The 20,481-nt window shown below is 41.9% G+C and overlaps 1 protein-coding gene across 1 annotated transcript in view; it reads left to right on the forward strand.

Annotated features, from left to right (window-relative positions):
- The first annotated feature begins 1,834 nt into the window (after window positions 1-1,834).
- The window catches only part of LOC136621171 (inter-alpha-trypsin inhibitor heavy chain H3-like), a 127,592-nt gene continuing 108,945 nt past the window's right edge, over window positions 1,835-20,481 (forward strand). The window contains exons 1-7 of the mRNA XM_066596445.1: window positions 1,835-1,927; window positions 7,240-7,257; window positions 10,937-11,103; window positions 11,863-11,967; window positions 15,266-15,428; window positions 18,838-18,948; window positions 19,967-20,092. Of these exons, the coding sequence (XP_066452542.1) occupies window positions 1,835-1,927; window positions 7,240-7,257; window positions 10,937-11,103; window positions 11,863-11,967; window positions 15,266-15,428; window positions 18,838-18,948; window positions 19,967-20,092 (783 nt within the window). The remainder of the gene's footprint in view (window positions 1,928-7,239; window positions 7,258-10,936; window positions 11,104-11,862; window positions 11,968-15,265; window positions 15,429-18,837; window positions 18,949-19,966; window positions 20,093-20,481) is intronic.

Consider the following 20,481-nt stretch of genomic DNA (forward strand, 5'->3'; position numbering starts at 1 on the left):
CCACGCCCCCCGATCAGGGCATTTAAAGTGTCAACAGCTGCAATCAGCGGGATTGCTGTTTAGAGCTGCATTGGGCGGGTGTTGACTGTAAGAAACAGCAGACACCAGCATTATAGGGAGTGGGATCAACACCCGATCCCCCTCCAATCAAACCCCAAACCTCCATGACATAAATGTACATCCTGTGGCATTTAGGAGTTAAAAGTTTTGTTATACTTTACAGTCTTCCCGGATTATTTGGCCTGCTTACTCTGGAATGAGCACCATATAACCTTTGCTGTTTGCACTGCTAATAGTTCATGAACTGTCATTGAGATCATTGATCCCAAACTAATATTTGCACTGAGTCTGATTCTATAGCTATTATACAGAGATTATGAATATTTTCATGAAAGAATATAATGGAATCTAATAATTCAAAAAGACTGTTCGATACCTTTCTCTCTCTTCTTAGGTCTAAACTGCAGATGCCTATCACAGATCTCAGTGCTGAAAACCTGGCCACTTACTGGAATGAAATTATTTCCCAATCCCCAAATAGCATCGATCCCTTCCTTCATAAACTTCCTCTTCGCTTTCAGCATTTGACCCAGTAACAGAAGTTGTCTTTGTGGCTCTTTTCTTTTCACCCAACCTGCATTAGCAACCTTGTTCTTTCATACTTCTCAATTCTCTCTCTCCAGCTGACACCACTCACCTAAAATATTTACCCTCTCTTTCTTCTCATACCTTCTTTTAAACATAAAGTTATAACCCCCTTACTGAAAAACACATCACTTGACCTGATCTGCGCTGCTAACTACTGAACTGCCTCTAATATCCTCTTCATTTCTAAACTCCTGGACACTTGGTCTGCTCTCACCTAATCACTCCTGTCTCTGCTATTGTTAGGTTGTGCTGGCTGGAATCTTTTGTACTATAGTTTCTAGCAGCACAAGCCTACAGGTGTGGCATGATTGAGCTGGCTGGTGTCGTGATCTCCTGCTAGCCAATTCCCTGGGTCTTCGCTCACATATAAACCCAGCTCCTGTCAGTGTCTGTTTGGTGTCCAGAGTGAGCAGTCATGTATCCTCATCCATTGCAGCTTGCTGTCTGTTTGGTGTTCAGCATGAGCAGTCATGTATCCTTGTCCTTAGCAGCTTGCTGTGTTGTTGGTTCATGTCCATTTGTACATTTATTTTCTGTCAGTTTTGTGTCAGTTTATTCTGCTGAGTTTGTTTGCCAGTTCTGCGCTAGGGTGTCCCTTTGGGTCCGCTAGTACAGGGGTTCCTAACTCCAGTCCTCAGGGACCACCAACAGGTCATGTTTTCAGGATTTCCTCAGTGTAGCACAGGTGATGTACAGGGGAGGTACTCAGATAAAGCACATTACTCGGACGAGTAGTGCTTTACCGAGTACGTTCGCTCATCTCTAAAAGTGACATGTCAGATTTCCAAAAATTGGCTCCATCACTAAGGCGCAAACAGGCTTCATCACTAAGGGGTTAATACCTGGTACTTTTCTCTTTGTGATTTTCTTTCATAGAAAAATGTAGTTTCTGGCATGTGGGAGTGGGCATCTCACAGCTAAGGGGAACAATTTGTACTTGACATTGGTATTCTACTACCGTATTGTCAATTTTATGTTCTCCAGAACATGACTACTATGTGTACCCTGGTACTCCTATATGGGTTGTTTGCTGTTCCTGCTCAACAAAGTTTATAATGTACAAATAATTTAAAAATATGTTGACAGGGTGGTCATGATTAAAATTTAACTTGCTGTTACTTATTAATATGTTTTGTCACACAGTTTCATATAGCTTTGCTTCAAAAAGACAAAATTCATTTGCAAAATGGGTCACCTTCTGCTGAGCTTTACTTTGCTCTTTTTTGCCTTATCACCAATAAACTGCGACTTTGTGATTGACGGAATAAGAAGCATACAGGTTTGTTAATAGAGTTGGGTAAAGATTAGGCTTAAAATGTAATGCTGCAGGGGCATATTTAAGAAGATGCTATCATATATAGACCATTGAGTTAACGTGTTACATTTTTACATTTCTGATCTCAGGAAATATTTATTTCCAGAGTTTGTTCATGAAGAACCAGAATTTTGGGATTTATAGGGGTTATTTCATATACCACTTTCATACCAAAAGTTATAAAAGGCTGTTAATAGCTGTTTTAAGTAGCTTTTTTAAAACCTATTTTATTGGAAGATCAGTCAAAAAAATATTGAACAACTTGTACAAAGAAAGACCCTGTTCACATAGGTTAAATGTACATATAATTAACAGGGTGCACGCTCAAGCTTGATAAAGTTCGCTGTGCCGGACGAAACGTTGCAAGTCTTTTCTTAACGAATGGAGTTTTAAACAATAAAGATGACATCAGGAATTTTATCCTATGATAACTATTTGACGATCCTTTGAAGATTTCCATGTAGTGCTGCTTACATTTGTTCACTTGTCCATTATAACATATGTGGTACCATCATATAGACCAGAATATTACGAAGAGAGAATATGAAGAAACATAAAAACGTTATTACTTAAGCCCAGTACTTAATCAGTGAATTAATGGCACAGAGTAGTTAACAATACAGTACTAGAGATTTGAAGAAGAGGAGTATTGCATCCTGTCTCCACACTTAAAAAAATGTTTGAGGGCATCCTCAATTTTTATGCACTATATTTTCATACGGAATTATCTTATTAACTACAAGTACAGAGAGAAAGATCTCTCCTATTGAGAGAAGAGCTACTGTATTTCTTTTCTTCCCCCAAAAATGTTTAAGAACTATGATGAGGCTATATTTCTTTCTTTAGCATTTAAAAAAAAAAAAAACAGATATCAGGAAAGCAGTCAATTGCGCCTTCAGAACTTTCTAGAAAAGCTCAATTACTTCAACCCAAACACTCTATATAAAACAATCCCTGTTAAGATGCCAAAGGTCAGCATGACATCTATGACAACGATCATGCAATAGTTTACCCATCCTAAATAGTCTGATAGATGTCAGATAACGCTGAAGTAATATATACAATTGAATTAATTTGTTGTCGACTGCTGGGGATACCGGCATGTGAGATTCGACTGAATCACTCAACAGCTCCTACATAAAAATAGGAATATGTCTTTGCCATTTATCCTTGAAAGGTAATTGTGTTTAAGGGGATTCTAGTACATATTATATGTGTATATAGGGCCAAGACTATACCATTTGGGTTAAAAGCACTCCTTAAGAGGATATTGCAATATTCGCTACCTAAGGAGGTCAAAATGTGTAAGAAAGCCGTGCTTGGAAGTTCAACGTTTGCTTGCATTTGTTCAAGTGTAAAGAATACTTTGTTAAAAAATAAATGACTGATCCTTGTGATGTCATGTTGCCTCCGGAATACGCAATCTGATCTAGAATTTAAATGACAAAATTTTGGATTTTCCTATAACTGTATCTCACTTAAAACATGACCCAAATATACTATTGTGCTGCAAGATTGACACAACTGTAGCGCTAGTTGGAACAGCAGGAGTAATTTACATGGGGCTTTAACAGAGCTTTCTAATATAGCCCAAAATGTTTTATTATTTAGGAAATGCAACAATTATACTATATTTTCCCTAGTAGTAATAGTGTCCCCCAAAGTGGTCTCATTAGTAATTGAATCCCTTATTTTGGCCCCATTAGTAATACTGATCCCTATTGCGGCCCCAGTAGTAGCAGCGACCCTTTTTGCGGCTCCATTAGTAACAGCAACCCCTATTGCAGCCCCAGTAGTAATAGGTGACCCCTATTCCAGCCCCAGTAGTAATAGGTGACCTATGTTGGGGTCCAGTAGTAATAGGTGACCCATGTTGGGGCCCCAGTCTTCTCTTGTAAGATTAACTTGTGCTGTACCAGTTTCAAAGTGCAGGACTGCAGTGAACAAGGCTCGAGTCAAATAGACCCCATGGTACCACACGAGGGTTAAAAACATAAACTGAACAGCTAGATAGTAAAGAAGCAAATCTGGAAGAACATATGCACCCTGATCCCTTGGTCTTTGTAAGTTTTCCAATCTCATTTTTGGTCCATTATTACTTCATAAAAATTACGCCATTAGAGCATGGATTTTCTGAATAAAAGATTTGAAAGTGGTACAAGAGACTGTTCTAACATATATACAAATTTGGGTAGGATAACCATTTTTAACCAGGTCAATCCTTCCCACCCCCAAAAGAGAGCGGGAACTTGAATTTTAAATTTATCTTTAAGTAGATTACATAATTAGGCCTTAGTCAGACGGGCGTTTTTTCGCGCGATTTGCGGATTGCATGACGGATGCGCATCCGCAAATCGCGTGACCGGTGCGCGCAAGTCGCCCGCAAATCGCCCGAAAATCTGCTCCTAGCCGCGTTTCATTAGAAACGGGCCGGAGCTGTCCAGCGCATTGCATTCAATGGAGACGGCAATAGAGCCGTCTCCATTGAAAGCAATGCGCTGCGGGCAAGCCCGGGATGAATTGTCGGTAAGGGCTTAAATATATAAGCCCTTCCCTGCAATTCATCCTAAAATGTGTTAAAATAAAAAAAAAATTGTATACTCACCTTCTCCTGACAGCCGGAGCTCCGCGCGGCCGTCCTGCAGTGGGTGTGAAGGGGGTGTGAGTCAGACCTGCTCCCTGATTGGCTCAGCGCTGAGCCAATCAGAGGCATGCCTCACTCACACCCATTCATGAATTCATGAATGGATGTGAGTCAGACCTGCCCCTGATTGGCTCAGCGCTTAGAGGCAGCAGTCACTCACCCATTCATGAATTCATGAATGGGTGTGTGAGTGAAACCGGCCTCTGATTGGTCAGGGCTGTGACCAATCAGAGGCAGATCATTCAGCAGGCGGGGATTTTAAAGCCCCGCCGGCTGAATAGTGCCGAGAAGCAGTTCAGGAGAACTGACAGCGGCCGTGGCTGGACTCCGGCTGCAGCGGAAAGGTGAGTATACAATTTTTTTTTATTTTAACACATTTTAGGATGAATTGCAGGGAAGGGCTTATATATTTAAGCCCTTCCCGACAATTCACCCCGCGCACGCCGGCAGCCCATTGCTTTCAATGGAGCGGCTGTATTGCCGCTCCATTGAATTCAATGGGCAAACATCGTTCTTCTCTGCCACAGCTGTTACAGCTGTGGCAGAGAAGAATGATTTGTCTTCTATATGTTCTCAATGGGGTCGGCGCTGCTGCCGCCGGCCCCATTGAGCGCATATACAGAAAAGAACAGGAATCGCAGATCGCAGATAGGTGCGATCTGCGATTTGAAATGCATGAATGAAGATCGACCGCTTAGCTTTGTTCACGTATTTTTTACACACGTGAGAAGCGTTCTTTTCACACATGTATTTGTGCAAAAAAAATGCCCATCTTAACGAGACCTCATTCTGTGGGTTAGTACGATTACAGTGATACCAAATTTGTATAGTTTTTTTGTTTTACTAGATTTAAAAAGTAAAGAAACTTTTAAATTAAAAATTGCTTTTCATCACCATACTGTGAGACACAGATTTTGGTTTTTTTGGTTTGTCAATTGGGCTGTCAGAGGGCTTGTTTTTTGTGAGTTGAGCTATAGTATTATTAGTACCATTTTGGGCTAAATATAATTTTCGATCACTTTTTATTCAATTTTTTTTTGACCCATGGTAGCCAAAAAAAAATCAAAATTTTAGCATTCTGTATTTTTTTTTAACAATGTTCATCATTATGTGAAATAAATAAAGTGATATTTTAATATTTTGAACCTTTTCAAACTGGGCAATAGAAAATATGGTATATATATTTTGAGGAAAAGGTTTTTTTTGCTTTTAATTTTTTTTAAACTTTTTAAAACACTTTATTAAACTTCATTCTACTTTATTTTGTTCCCATAGGTTACTTGAACATGTGCCTGTATTATATAGTTCAATAATTCACTCCATTACTATTGCAGTGTATAGTCATTTTCAATTTCACATATTAAACTCTGACACAGGCAGTGCTTAAAATGCATCCATTATAGCCTTGAGCCTAGTGAAGACTCTGGATGTCTTCACTAGGCTCCAGAGTACTATGCTAATCCATCGGCAACTCGCGATTGCGTCCTAGAGGTGGGGGTCAATGGAGCGTCGGAGGTCAGTTTTGACTGTGATATCAAAATAATAAACTGTAGCTGCAGTGAACAAAACCAAGCGCAGACCAACGACTTCAGTAAAATGGCGAGGAAAAAATAATCGAGTAGTCACGGTAGCCCTGCCGCTACCCTCCAACATGGTCACTAGCAAGGGCGTAAAAACCGATTGAAGGAAAATAGAAACTAAACTATTGTGACACCAGTCCATGTATGGGCCGAGAATAATAAAAGAGGGGGGAAAACAAAACTGGAAAAATTAAAGCAATGAAAAATAGGGGTAGTAGTCCTTACATGTCCTGCCGGGGCATGTGGTGCCTCAGTGCAGCTGTTACAGATGGCGGAAAGTTATCCAGTAGGCAGATTTTAGATAAAAGTAATATCAACTCTTCATTGCAGGGGAGAGAGGGGAGAGTGTACCTTTGCAGTAGACAATCATGGTTCAGATTTACTTGCACTAACTGTTGTACCGCATTGATTTGCAGTAATTGAGAGATTGTAATCACATTAATAGACATTGCAGCTGTGGTAGGCGTGTTGTGGGACCACAAATCTGGAGTACTACATTGCAATCGAAACCAACTTAAATTGCGGCATTAGCTGATACTTATGAGCTGTCAAAAACAGCTGATAGCCATTATGCAACAGACCCTGCTCTCCACCCCAACCCATACACTCTGCTCAACCACATGACATATATTTATGTGATGCAGTGGCTGGTCTTAATAGGCGCTCATTCATAGTACCCCTCGGTACCTTCATTAGAAATCAGGCTGCCATAACACCCGTACAGCACCTCATGATTTCATCACCGAGAGGCCATTCATGATCGGGTCAGCAAATGTTGGCAGTTATAAATGGCTGATACCCACCATGTATAGCAGGCTCAGCTCCAAGCCTGTTTCATACATAGACTCACCTGACATGAGGCCGTACATGTACAATGCACAACACGGGGGTTAATAGAGTTATAATATTTCTGATTTACATTGTGTCACTGGAGAATCTCTAATAATTTGCAGACTGTTGTGTAGATTTTATGAATTGTTATGATTGCAAATATTTGCCTGAGATAATACAAGTGTGTTGCATAGTTTAATTTTTGTCTCTTTGCTTTACAGAAAAGAAGCATTGCAAAGGTAAGATATTTTACCACATAATACAATCCACAATTTTCTTTATACAGCCACAAGAAGTATGTGAATCCTTTGGAATTACCTGCATTTTTGCATTGATTACTTGTAAATTGTGGTCTGGTTGTCTATAATTGTAACATAGATACTAAACACAATCTAACTAAACTAATAACGGACAGTTGTACTATTCATGCTTTTTAGGCTTTATTCACATGAGAATTTTATCGCGACAATTTTGCCATGATAAAACACTGGCCAAAAATCGCGGCCATCTGATAGATTGGATTCCAATGCATTTGTTCAGATGGGTGATTTTTTGGAGCGTAAAATCGGCTGCCCAGAAAAGAAAGTGCACACGGTGTGCATTCAGGCCAGCTGCTTTTACACTGACTGGAAAAGATAGGCCTTGACTTATCTTTAGCTGGAATAAGCCGGCCAGTCCCATAGACTCCTGTGAGAGCTGCTGGAAAAGGGAGGTGGAAGGGAGTTTAGCAGCAGCTCTGCTAAACTACCTCCCCTTTTTCTCTCACTCTCTGCCACTTGCCGGATGGCTGCAAAGGGAGGAGGTGGGACGGGGCAGGAGAATAGCACACGAGCTTTGCTAAACTCCCGCCCCCTCCCATTGCCAGCAAGGGACGGAGAGGAGCGTGAGTTTAGTACACTAACTCTTACGCCATCCCGACCCATCCTCACCCCCTCCCATTGCCATGAGACGGAGAGGGGGAGGGGGTATAGCAGAGCTAAACTTTCTCTCCCTGCATGACGGTATTCCAGACTACAGCATATACTCGCCACACCCAGTCGTCTGCATGGGCGAAAAAAACGGGAGATGCAGCCACGACTTGGTCATGGCTGCCTCTCGTTCATGCAATTTTCAGCCGCAATGCGGCTGCAACGCGAGCGCCCATGTGAAGGAGCCCTTATTGAGCACATTGAGTAAATATTCACAGCGCTGGAATTAAAAGAAAGTTCACTATTCAATTTAACAACCTGTAGACCCCTCTTCAGCCATCTCTTCCATCAAACATTTTTTGTAGCTATATATAAACCTTGTAGACCGATGAAAAACATTTTGGACAATTCTTTCCTGCAAATTTTTTCAGGTCGTCAACATTTCTGAGATGCCTTATGTGCATAGCCTTTTTCAGATCATGCCACAGCATCTGGTCAAAGCACACCTAACTTTTCAGAATAAGCTGCCATGCATGTGTACATGAAGAATAACACTATATTTATACATTACATGACCTGCATCCAAGATGAAGGGATGAATATTTACACCATCAAAAAAGGACATTTTTAAATCAGTTTTACCATACAATTGCTGATCTAATCACCAGCGGCACCAGGATACTCAGAAGTCAGCTGCTCCAATAGAGAGACAAAAAAACCCAATCATTTACCTCTAGTGGTAATCTACAATCCACAGCTAAAGGCTCTATGAGAATGGCAGGGAAACTCCATCATACGCTACACAAGGATGACCTTCTGAAAAACATATTTCCGAACGCTCCACTTCTGTGTTACATGCAACCTCCAAATTTGACCAACTTTAAAATCAGAAAAGCATTGTCCTGCGACATACAGTAAGGACTTTATCCCTGCAATGTAAGGAGCTGCAAAACCTGCTTACATGTATGATTAAGAATGTGTTTTTAGTTCAAAATGCATCAATAGTTTTGGGGTGCATATGACTTTTTTTTTGAAAATTCTTTTTTTTATTGTAGAAATAACAAGCATACAGATTAATTACAGCACTAGTCACATTGCAAGAACATACTTGTTCGACATCTTGTCTGCAAATTACAAAAATAAACTTTTAACTTATGGGGTTAGGAATAAAGGGAGCTGGAGAGGGAAGAGGGATGGATGAAGGGGAGAAGAGTAGTGGGGGTAGTGTAAGGGATAGAGGAGATCCACATGAGGCCTTATAATATGTGTGACCAAACATTGCTTTTGTAAGATACACTTCCAATATTTTGAGTAAAGAGAGAGAAGGAGCTAGTGATAAGCACACCATGAAGTACAAGTAACCATAAAGATATAGTCAACTATATTCCATTTCCATCTTGGACGTGCTTGACAGATGAGTGGGAGCTATTCAGCCAAGGTCCCCATAAACTTTTAAATTTCCCATGAGACCTATTTAACCAGCTCGTCAGCTCCTCAAAGCATATGCCTTTTTTAATATGTTTTTTGAATTAATAAAGCGTCACTTCTTAATATGAACATGAGTGATGGAAATTTTTGTAGAACCTGGTTCACATGTGGATTGTCCTGGACAATGTTTTGATACACCTTAGAATTCATTGTTCTCTCTATGATTGCAAAAGTTTCCAAGCCCTTAAGCAGCAAAACAGCCCAACACTTGATGCTTCCTCCACCATGCTTTACAGTTGGGATGAGGTTTGGGTTCTGGTGTGTGATATTCTTTTCCCTCCAAACATAGCACTGTGCATTTGTGCTACAATGTTCCACTTTTGTCTGATCTGTCAATTCAACATTTTCCCAAATGCATTGTGAAAAATCCTGATGGTCTCAGGAAAACTTCTGCATATCTTTTGCTGTTACCTTTAAATTTTTTTCTAATCCCTCTTAGGATTGCTTGTTGTGCCCTTGAAGTGATCCTAAAGGAGTTGGAATATTTTTAAGGGATCTCGGGGAAAAGAAGACAATAGGGAGGAAGAACATGGGGGTCCTATGTGGTTTAGTATACGCAAAAGAAATGAACATAAATAGTACAAATGACTCTTACTCTCCACTAATTCAGTTGTGCTAGGATGTGTGCAACTACATAGAAGGCACTACAAGATGTGAGAAGAGAAAAGAGCTGGTGAATGCAGGCTAGAGGACTGCAAGCCATTCCAGGGTCACTAGAAGAGCCTTTTCCTAGGCTCAAACCAGGCACAGTAAACACAATGAAGCAACCTCCTTCAACTTCATCAGTTTTCCATAATGGTCTAGATAGGTTCTGTCCAGGCTCATTCAGGACTTCTGTTTTCAGGATTTTAAAAGAAAACCCTGACAGGACCCCTGAACGGAGCCAATAATGAGATCTGAAATGAGCCTAAGTACAACTTTATCTATTGCAAATCAGTGTAATCTTTGCTGACTATTGATGTTATACCGATAGATTTATCTTGCAGATTATGGTAAATTTAATTATTAGTATAGCGGTTCCATTTGGTTAGAAGAAGCACACTACTAACCTTACAGTAAAAGAATAAAGGAAAGACAAAAATAACTGTTAATAAATGAGTTTTCTCGTAAAAAAAAAGGTTAGATGGCCTTAAAACGAAAAAAAAAAAGAATACTCACCTATCCCCGTGGCTTCCTGTTCAGCACTGCAGCAGCGGTGACTGCAGCAGGTCCCCGGGGGAAGCGGAGGTTGGTTATGTGCTATACACTGTGTATGTGGGCACTTAGCCAATCACAGTCTTCAGCAGCCATAGAAGAATCACTGCTGAAGCATGTGAACGGCATGTGTCCGCCCGCTGCTTCTTCTGGGTTCTGTGCAGTGGGCACCTGGGCTGCAATGCTGGATGGGGAGGCGCCGGTATAAGTGAGTATTTCATTTTTTTTTCACTTTAAGACCATATATCCTTTTTTATGTCCCAGAAAACCCCTTTAACCCCTGAATTCAATAATAACTTATGCACATCCATTTATTTTTGCCTCACAGCCAGCGAATGATATAGAGGTCTACAGTATAATAATTAACAGTCAGTTGACATCTCGCTTTGCCCATAATGTCATCACAAGCAGAGCCGTTAATCGAGCCAACGTCTCAAAAGAAGCATTCTTTAATGTGGATCTGCCCAAAACAGCTTTTATTACAAATTTCAGCATGTAAGTACAACATTTTAATTTTTTCCTCAAAATATATCACTTGTACATTTTGGGGCAGATAAATGTTAATATTTGGGTATCAAACGAATTATATCTGCATTGCAATTTAAAGGGATTGTATTTGCTATAAGCAATGTTCCTTCCAAACACAATGTCATCCTTGTCCATTGGTTATGTCTGGTACCGCAGCTCAGCTTCAATTCACTTCAGTGTAGCTGAGCTGCAATACCACACACAACCCTATGGACAAGGGTAGAGCTGTGTTTGGAAGAAAGCAGACATGTTTTTCTAACCCTGACAACCCCTTCAAGACCCACAGATTATAAGAGGTTGGCCATTGGATATTGTCAAAGTTTCTCCCACAGTTAGTTTATGTATTTCTGATTACTTATCAAATTTTGCCAATTGCTTCCAAGTGTCAAATGAGTTTTCAGATTAGTAACGTTTTGATATGTCAGTCAGATGTTTCGTGTGTGTTCATCTCTGCTGCTGGACCTCCACTGATATGAAAAATGAACAATTTTTGAGGTTTTCATTTCAAACGTGTTTCCTCTGAAACTTGGCTCTGAAATCTGCTTGGCTTACATCTGATGTTGAGAGTTGATTAAATTTCCAGACACCCACTTATCTGACATACAATGAATGTCTTCTAAGGGGGCATTTTAAGAGAGATGTAGTTAGGAATCAGCTTAAAAAATGTACTAAATGGCTTGCTAATAATTAGTATCCCATAATGTAATTACCAATTGGATATTACAGGATAATAGATGGAGTAACATATCCGGGAGTAATTAAGGAAAAGGAAGTTGCTAAGAAACAGTATGAAAAAGCAGTATCAAGGGGCCAAACAGCCGGACTGGTCAGGTAAATGGTATTTCTCTCTGTTCAGTCAATGCAATTTGAATCCATTCATAAATGAAAAAAGGGTGATAACTGGAAGTAAGAACCAGATGTCATGCCTGCTTAGGGACCATGTCTGAAGGAAAACGAATATAAATAAACTTTAATGCTATAAACCAGTGGTTCCCTAGTTCTGTTTGGGCCCACGCAAGCCCAAACCAGCTTGAAAGCCCACTCTGGATCCCTAACCCATTCTTCATATGGCAAGGTGCCACCAGACTGCTGTAATTGTGTCATCCACACTGATGTCACATCTGTAGGCCACAACTTGACTCTGTGGTCAGGTGACATGGATAACAGCCATGTGAATGTCAAAACATAATGGAAGGAGCAGAGAGTGAGGACATGTAGAGAGTGGCACTATTTGAACATTGTAACAGTGTTAGCAGTATGTAATTACAATCTAGAATTTGCCATTTTTATCCAGTATTCCCAAGCAGGTGGATGGAGGAATATGGCACAGTTGCAGTTGCTGAATTTCACCAGTTTATATCTGGTGAGATTTACTACCTTTTTTCTCCTCAAAAAAGGGATGGAAAATTTTTGTAAAAGTTGAATGCTGCTTACTAGAGATGAGCGAACGTACTCGTTTCGAGTAATTACTCGATCGAGCACCGCGATTTTCGAGTACTTCACTACTCGGGTGAAAAGATTCTGGGGGTGCCGGGGGGCGGGGGGAGACGTGGCGGAGTGGGGGGTAGCAGCGGGGAACAGGGGGGAGCCCTCTCTCTCTCCCTCTCCCTCCCACTCCCCGCTGCAACCCCCCACTCACCCACGGCGCCCCCCGAATCTTTTCGCCCGAGTACGGAAGTACTCAAAAATCGCGGCGCTCGTGCGAAAAAGGGGCGTGGCCGAGTAGGTTCGCTCATCTCTACTGCTTACCTTTTTTTTCCAATATGCAGTTCATTATTAGTCATATATGCCCTGAAGTGTCCACCTTTGATGTTCAAGAAAAAGGAGTGGTACAACTTCTGCTGAAGGCTCAGTCACACAGGCGTTTGTACGCGCGTCTGACAGCTGCATTTGCGATCTGCATCTATATAGACCCAATGCTTTGCAGAGGCAGCAATCACATGTGCGAATTTTTCATGCGCACAAACGCATGCATCGAAAGTTATATGACACAATGATTCACAGAATGCATGTAACTGCATTCTGTGCAAATCGGTATTCTGTGTATGCGCGCTCAATGGGGCCGGCGGCAGCAGCGTTACAAAGGAGTGCGATCTTTTCCCATTGAATTCAATGGAGTCGGCAATACAGCTGGCTCCATTGCAAGCAATGGGCTGCTGGCAAGCGCTGTAGTAATTTTCGGGGAAGGGCTTAAAATATAAGCCCTTCCCTGAAAAACATCCTAAAAAAATTTTTAAAAAAATCTATACTCACCTCTCTTCAGCAGTCAGGGCTCAGACGGGTCTAGCCGGCTCTTCTCCTAACACAGTAACATAGTAACATAGTTTGTAAGGCCGAATGAAGACAATGTCCATCTTGTCCAGCCTGTTTTCTCCTCCTGTGTTGTTGATCCAGAGGAAGGCAACCCCCCCCCCCCCCCCCCCCAAGAGCAGAAGCCAATTAGCCCTTTTGGGGGAACAATTCCTTCCCAACTCCCTAATGGCAATCAGACCAATCCCTGGATCAACCACTAATAGTTCCTACCTGCCTATATACCCGGATTAGCAATTAACCTAAGATTTATATCCTGTAATATCCTTCCGCACCAGAAAGACATAAAGTCCCCTTTTAAACTCCTCTATGGATTTTGCCATCACCACATCCTCAGGCAGAGAGTTCCACAGTCTAACTGCTCTTATAGTAAAGAACCCCTTTCTGTGTTGGTGGTAAAACCTGCTTTCCTCTAGACGTAGCGGATGCCCTCTTGTTAGCGTCGCAGTCCTGGGTATAAACCGATCATAGGAGAGATCCTTGTATTGTCCCCTCATGTATTTATACAGAGTTATTTGATCGCCCCTTGGACGTCTGTTTTCTACAGTAAATAATTCTAACTTTAATAGCCTCTCCGGATATTCCAGTCCCTTCATTCCATGTATTAGTTTAGTTGCCCTTCTTTGAGCCCCCTCCAGTACTGTAATATCTTTCCTGAGCACCGGTGACCAGAACTGTGCACAGTATTCCATGTGAGGCCTGACACTACTCTCTGTAGTATTCAGCAGGCGGGGATTTTAAATCCCCACCTGCTGAATGGGCTGCCTCTGATTGGCTGAGCACTGTAACCAATCAGAGGCAGCTCTAAGCTATTGAATGACAGCTGAGAGCTGCCTCTGATTGGTCACTGCACTCAGCAAATCAGAGGCAGCACTTGCCCATTTATGAATTCATTTTAAGCGCTTCCCGAAAATTACTACAACGCTTGCCGGCAGCCCATTGCTTTCAATGGAGCCGGCTGTATTGCTGGCTCTACTGAATTCAATGGGCGAACATTGCGCTCCTCGGTGACAGGAGTGTGGCACAGCTGTGGCAGAGGATAGCAGGCAGTGCTCTTTTTGAGCATCAAAACTCCCGTGACCGAGCGCTTTTGTGCGGGTGAACGCTGCTAGCAGCTTTTTTTTTCTTTTACCGCCGTGCCACCGGCTTTGGTCAAGCGATTTTTTGAGCACATCAGTTATGCGCACAAAAAATCGTCGGACAAAACACTTGTGTGACTGAGCCCTGAGACGGTGGATAGAGAAATCAATTTTCCATGTAGAGGCAGGATAAGCTGCTGCCTGTGTAATCGCCAACAATATGAAATCAGGCATGGTAATTAGGCTGAAGGAAAATATTGAAAGTCATAGACTAAAGGCGCAACTCATAATCAAAAAAAGATGCTGCAATGAGTAATTATTAACCCAGTTCTTCTTTGTTAAATAAAAACAACCGATATTAACGCATTTCAAGGACGGGGCCCCTTCTTCAGAGGCCGGCTGTGAAAAATGCAAATTTTGTGAGGAGAGTTGTTAAATGCTGCACTGCAAAAAGAAAAACAGCGGGTGCTGACAGTAGAGAAAGGATTAAACTTTGCAGTAAATATTTGACTAATCCTGCTTGTGGCCATGGACAGCTGCCACTGTTTCCATCTAGTCCACTGAACTCCAGAAACCTCAGTGTGGAAATTTGGGATCCACAAAATCCACTTTTGGAAAATTTGCTATAAGCAATGTCATAAATATTTCCTTGGTATCATTTTCCATTAATATGCCCCAGTGTGCTGGTCTTGTACTAGATATATTCTACGACATGTGTCATACTATCATTCTTATTGCAGGGCCTCTGGCAGAAAGACTGAGAAATTTACTGTGTCAGTTAACGTGGCTTCAGAAAGTAAAGTTACATTTGAGTTGGTTTATGAAGAGATGCTGAAACGTAACCTTGGAAAATATGAAATGTTCATCAAAGTTCAGCCAAAAACTCTTATCAGGAAATATGAGGTGCAGTTCTTGTAGTAATAGTTTTAAAAGGATAATATAATTCTGGTTTATTATTTCTTTAATTAGTTAATCATGACTCCCTGTAAATGTACAATATGTGTTCCTGGGCTTCAAACCCTAAGGCCCCCTGTCCATGGACCGCCAGCGAATCACGCCGGCCGACGCTTTCCATAGCATTGCTATGGAAATCGCCGGCCCCTGTCCATGCTGCGAATAGCCCCGATTCTCCACGGCCAGCCTATCTATCAGATAGGGCTGACCTGCGAAGATTCGGCGGCGGCTCCCGTGGCGGAGATCTGCCGCGGGACTTCGCAATATCCGTGGACAGCCGGTCTTACCATTGTAAATGTATATTGTGAGTTTAAAGCCTCTACTACTACAATGAAGCATGCCAGAAGCCCAATTACCAGAGACAGGCAGAAACACTCTAAGGGAGGTTCCACAGGGGATGAAATATTCTGCAAAAGCAGTGTGGAATATACCCTCCTGCTAAATATTTAGCACAAAAATCCACACCGCTATTATGAAGATTTGGGTGCAGAATTGAAAATAGCTGAATTTTGTCAGCAATTTTGTATAAAAATCCACAGTTAGCAGTGCAGAATTTAGAGATAGCATATTCACTGTTGTGGAATATTCTGTGCTGTGTGAAAAGTCCCTAAAGAAGACAGAGATGCGTTGTTTCTGAAGTATTGGACTTGATGATTACATGATTGTAGGTTGTCCTTTTCATGGTAGAGCTGCTTTTTCATCACTCCAGAGTACACATTTCCACGACTCTAGAGCACAGTTACACCACTCTAACTAATGCTTGGCATCGCACATAGTTGGAACTAGTTGTTAATGGAGTATATAGATGCCTCAGAAGGGGGTACCCCAGTCAAAACCCTACTCTATGAGTTGGAGTGGTGAGCCACTAACAAATGACAGCATGTACTCTGGGTGGACTTTTTCTGTTCTTGGATTATATGGGCAGCCAATCAAATGCATGGTTGCATGTAAGCTATATTTGTCCAGAATCAGCCACTGCAGGGAAATGAGAAGCCAATGGTGACATCCCCCAGCACAATAAACTCTTATGGGGTTTCCTATTAAAGGGTTTGTCTGTGATGAGACAACCGCTTTGGGAGTTTTCTAGAATGTTTGTAAGCCACAGACTCTCATATACTATCTTACCAAAAGTATTTGGGCACCCCTATCAAAAGAGTAGATCGTGTCTTATTAGCATGTCATGTGTCCTAAACCATGGTACATAAGATGCAAAGCCTTGGAGGTGTCGGTTATAGTTTGTGACACAAACTGCATGTTATTGTGCCTTATGCCCACTAGTTGCTCATCACAAAGAGCAATGCATTGGTATGTCTACAATGGGGCTAAGTGCATCATCATTTGACAGTTGAGCAATGAAAGAACATTCTATGGAGTAATTAATTGCACTACTCCTTCTTCAAATCAGGTGGATGTACCTGGGTGTGGAGAATGCCTGGGGAATGCCTTCTGCCTGAGTGCATTGTGCCAACAGTTAAGTTCAGCACAGGTTCTGTTGTGGTTTGGGGATGTTTTTTTGTAGCATGGTCTTTGTTCTTTGGTTGTAGTGACAAGAACCATGAACATGGAGATGTATCATGATACTCTAGGCAATAATGTGCTGTGACCAATGTGTTAAAGGAGATGTCCCGCGCCGAAACGGGTTTTTTTTTTTTTAAACCCCCCCCCCCCGTTCGGCGCGAGACAACCCCGATGCAGGGGTTAAAAAAACCACCCGCACAGCGCTTACCTGAATCCCGGTGGTCCGGCGTCTTCATACTCACCTGCTGAAGATGGCCGCCGGGATCCTCTGTCTTCGTGGACCGCAGCTCTTCTGTGCGGTCCACTGCCGATTCCAGCCTCCTGATTGGCTGGAATCGGCACGTGACGGGGCGGAGCTACACGGAGCCGCTCTCTGGCACGAGCGGCTCCATAGAAGACTGCTGAAGACCCGGACTGCGCAAGCGCGGCTAATTTGGCCATCGGAGGCCAAAAATTAGTCGGCACCATGGAGACGAGGACGCTAGCAACGGAGCAGGTAAGTATAAAACTTTTTATAACTTCTGTATGGCTCATAATTAATGCACAATGTACATTACAAAGTGCATTATTATGGCCATACAGAAGTGTATAGACCCACTTGCTGCCTCGGGACAACCCCTTTAATACTCTGGGAATGGTCAGAATTACTTCCAACAAGACAACATGCCTCGTCACAAATCCAACAGTTTTATTTTGGTCTGAGGACATGGATGTTCCACAATTGGACTAGCCTGGAAAGAGTTCTGAATTGAACCCTACTGAATGTCTTTGCACAAACTGGAATGTTGGGTCAGGAAATATGAACAGCATCCATCTTCTTTGAAAAAACTATCCAGATGTTTGCAGGATGAATGGAAGGAAAAATCAAATGAAGTGTATCAGATGTTACAGAAAGTATACAATGTCATTAGGGCCAAAGGAGGTCTCCCTAAATATTAATATATGTAAATAAATACTATGTTTGATTCTTGCTCAAATGCCCCGTTACTTTTGGTAAGATATTGCATATATTTTTAATTGAACATTTTTTATTTAGCTTTTTGGAGAAAATGTCCCTTTTAGACCTTAGTCACACGGGCGGTTTTTCGCGCGATTTGCGGACCGTATGACGGATGCGCATCCGCAAATCGCGTGACCGGAGCCAAAAAAAAAAAATAAAAAAATCGCCCGAAAAATCTGCTCCTAGCCGCGTTTCATTAGAACCGGGCCGGAGCTGTCCAGTGCATTGAATTCAATGGAGCCTGCAATACAGCCGGCTCCATTGAAAGCAATGCGCTGCGGGCGAGCGAGGGATGAATTGTCGGGAAGGGCTTAAATATATAAGCCCTTCCCTGCAATTAATCCAGAAATGTGTAAAATTTAAAAAAAATGTATACTCACCTTTCCGCTGCAGCCGGAGTTCAGCGGCGGCCGCCGGCAGTTCTCCTGAACTGCTTCTCTATAGTATTCAGCAGCCGTGGCTTTAAAATCCCCGCCTGCTGAATGAGCTGCCTCTAATTGGTCACAGCCTGACCAATCAGAGGCAGATCTCACTCACACACCCATTCATGAATTTATGAATGGGTGAGTGACTGCTGCCTCTCATTGGCTCAGCGGAACCAATTAGAGGCAGCTCATTCAGCAGGCGGGGATTTTAAAGCTGTATTGCCGGCTCCATTGAATTCAATGGGCAAACATCGTTCTTCTCTGCCACAGCTGTTACAAAAAAAACGCAAGAAAAACGCAAGTGTGCAGGAGCCCTTAGATCAAAATAGATGAAAAATGGGCAACTTTTGGGTAAAACATTTCCATTAAATATAGTTACTTTTAATGAGTAATATTTTTATTCTTTGGGTTTCAGATTGAAGTAGATATACATGAACCTCAAGGTATCAGCTTTCTAGATGCTCAAGCATCTTTTATAACAAATGACCTACTACCTGCTATACAAAAATCATTCTCTGGAGAAAAGGTAATAAGTTATGTGTAATGGCAAAATGTGTAAAATGCCTGTGTCAGTAGGTGCAAATGATCTCATGTGTACCCATGAAGAAGCTTTTTATATAACATATACATTTGGTCTTCACTTGTCATTATCACACAGCTTGTAAATGCAAATGGGACAACTTTTAGCTTAATTGTGATAGCACAGCTCAGAAAGTTATCTAATCTTAACCCATTAAAAAGCTATTGTTCTATTATCTTAGCACAAAAAAAACACACTGTAAGTACCCTATATATACTCGAGTATTAGCCGACCCGAGTATAAGCCGAGTCAATACGTTTTACTACAAAAAACTGGTAAAACTTATTGACTCAAGTATAAGCCTAGCTGTACATGAGAAAATACTACGTAAAGAAAAAATGCAATACTCACCTCCCAGCCGGCGTCTATGTCCCCGACACGATGATTTCCCGGGCGGTGCAGTAAGCTGCTTCAGACTTCTCCCCACTGTCATCTTCCTGCTTGGTTTTGAATTCCCCTGCTTTCAGCGCTGTGTATGTAAGCGCTGTGATTAGATCGAGCGCCAGCCAATCAGAGCCAGCGCTCCATAAACCGATCACAACCAGTGATGTTATCCACTGAATAGCTGTGAATCATCGAGTGCCGGCTGTGATTGGCTGGCGCTCCATCCAATTACAGCGCTTACCTAACACAGCGCTGACAGCAGGGGATTTGAAAGCTGAGCAGAGTCCTGACAGCTGGGAGAATTCTCAAACAGCTTGACACACCGCCAGGGAGACCATCACGTCGGGGACACAGAAGCCGGCTGTGAGGTGAGTATTGCAGGTTTTTGTGGTTTTTTTTACCTCACTCGAGTATAAGCCGAGGGGGGCTTTTTCAGTAAAAAAATGTGCTGAAAACTAGGCTTATACTCAAGTATATATGGTAATTTAAAGTGAAAATAAACCATGTGGCATATAGAACTGCTCATATCTGTCAGAATACATCCCAGATAATTATGATTTTATGTCTTTTTTGTCTTCAGGGCCATGTCTCTTTTAAACCCACAATAGATCAGCAGCGCTCTTGTGCCAACTGCTCAACCACCTTACTGGATGGAGATTTTACTGTAACCTATGATGTTAGTAGAGAATCCCCTGGAAACATTCAGGTGAGGTGTGATGATTAGCAGTGGTTCAGGGGCCAATGCTGGATTTGTCAAGAGCATTTTCAAGCTAATTGTTGTTCAATTGCTCATTTCCTGCACTACATGAAAATTTGTTTGTAGCCCCTTAAGCCACTCTCACACACACTGCTTTTTACCGCTATTAGCGTGGAGTCCTGAGCGCTGTACTACCCGCTGTGCAACGCTCTCATTGATTTTAATGGGGTTACTCAGACCTGTGCTCAAATGCAATGTTCTTAATATCGCGATTTTCGAGAGCTGTTTGTTCTATTTTTGCCTTTTTTAATGCATCTCTTTATCCATCACAATTATGGGGTGCATTAAAAAGCACTGTCAAATGAAGTACCATACATTCAAAAATGCTGCTCCAAATT

This window comes from Eleutherodactylus coqui, chromosome 3, assembly GCF_035609145.1.
Source record: "Eleutherodactylus coqui strain aEleCoq1 chromosome 3, aEleCoq1.hap1, whole genome shotgun sequence".
Taxonomy (NCBI): domain Eukaryota; kingdom Metazoa; phylum Chordata; class Amphibia; order Anura; family Eleutherodactylidae; genus Eleutherodactylus; species Eleutherodactylus coqui.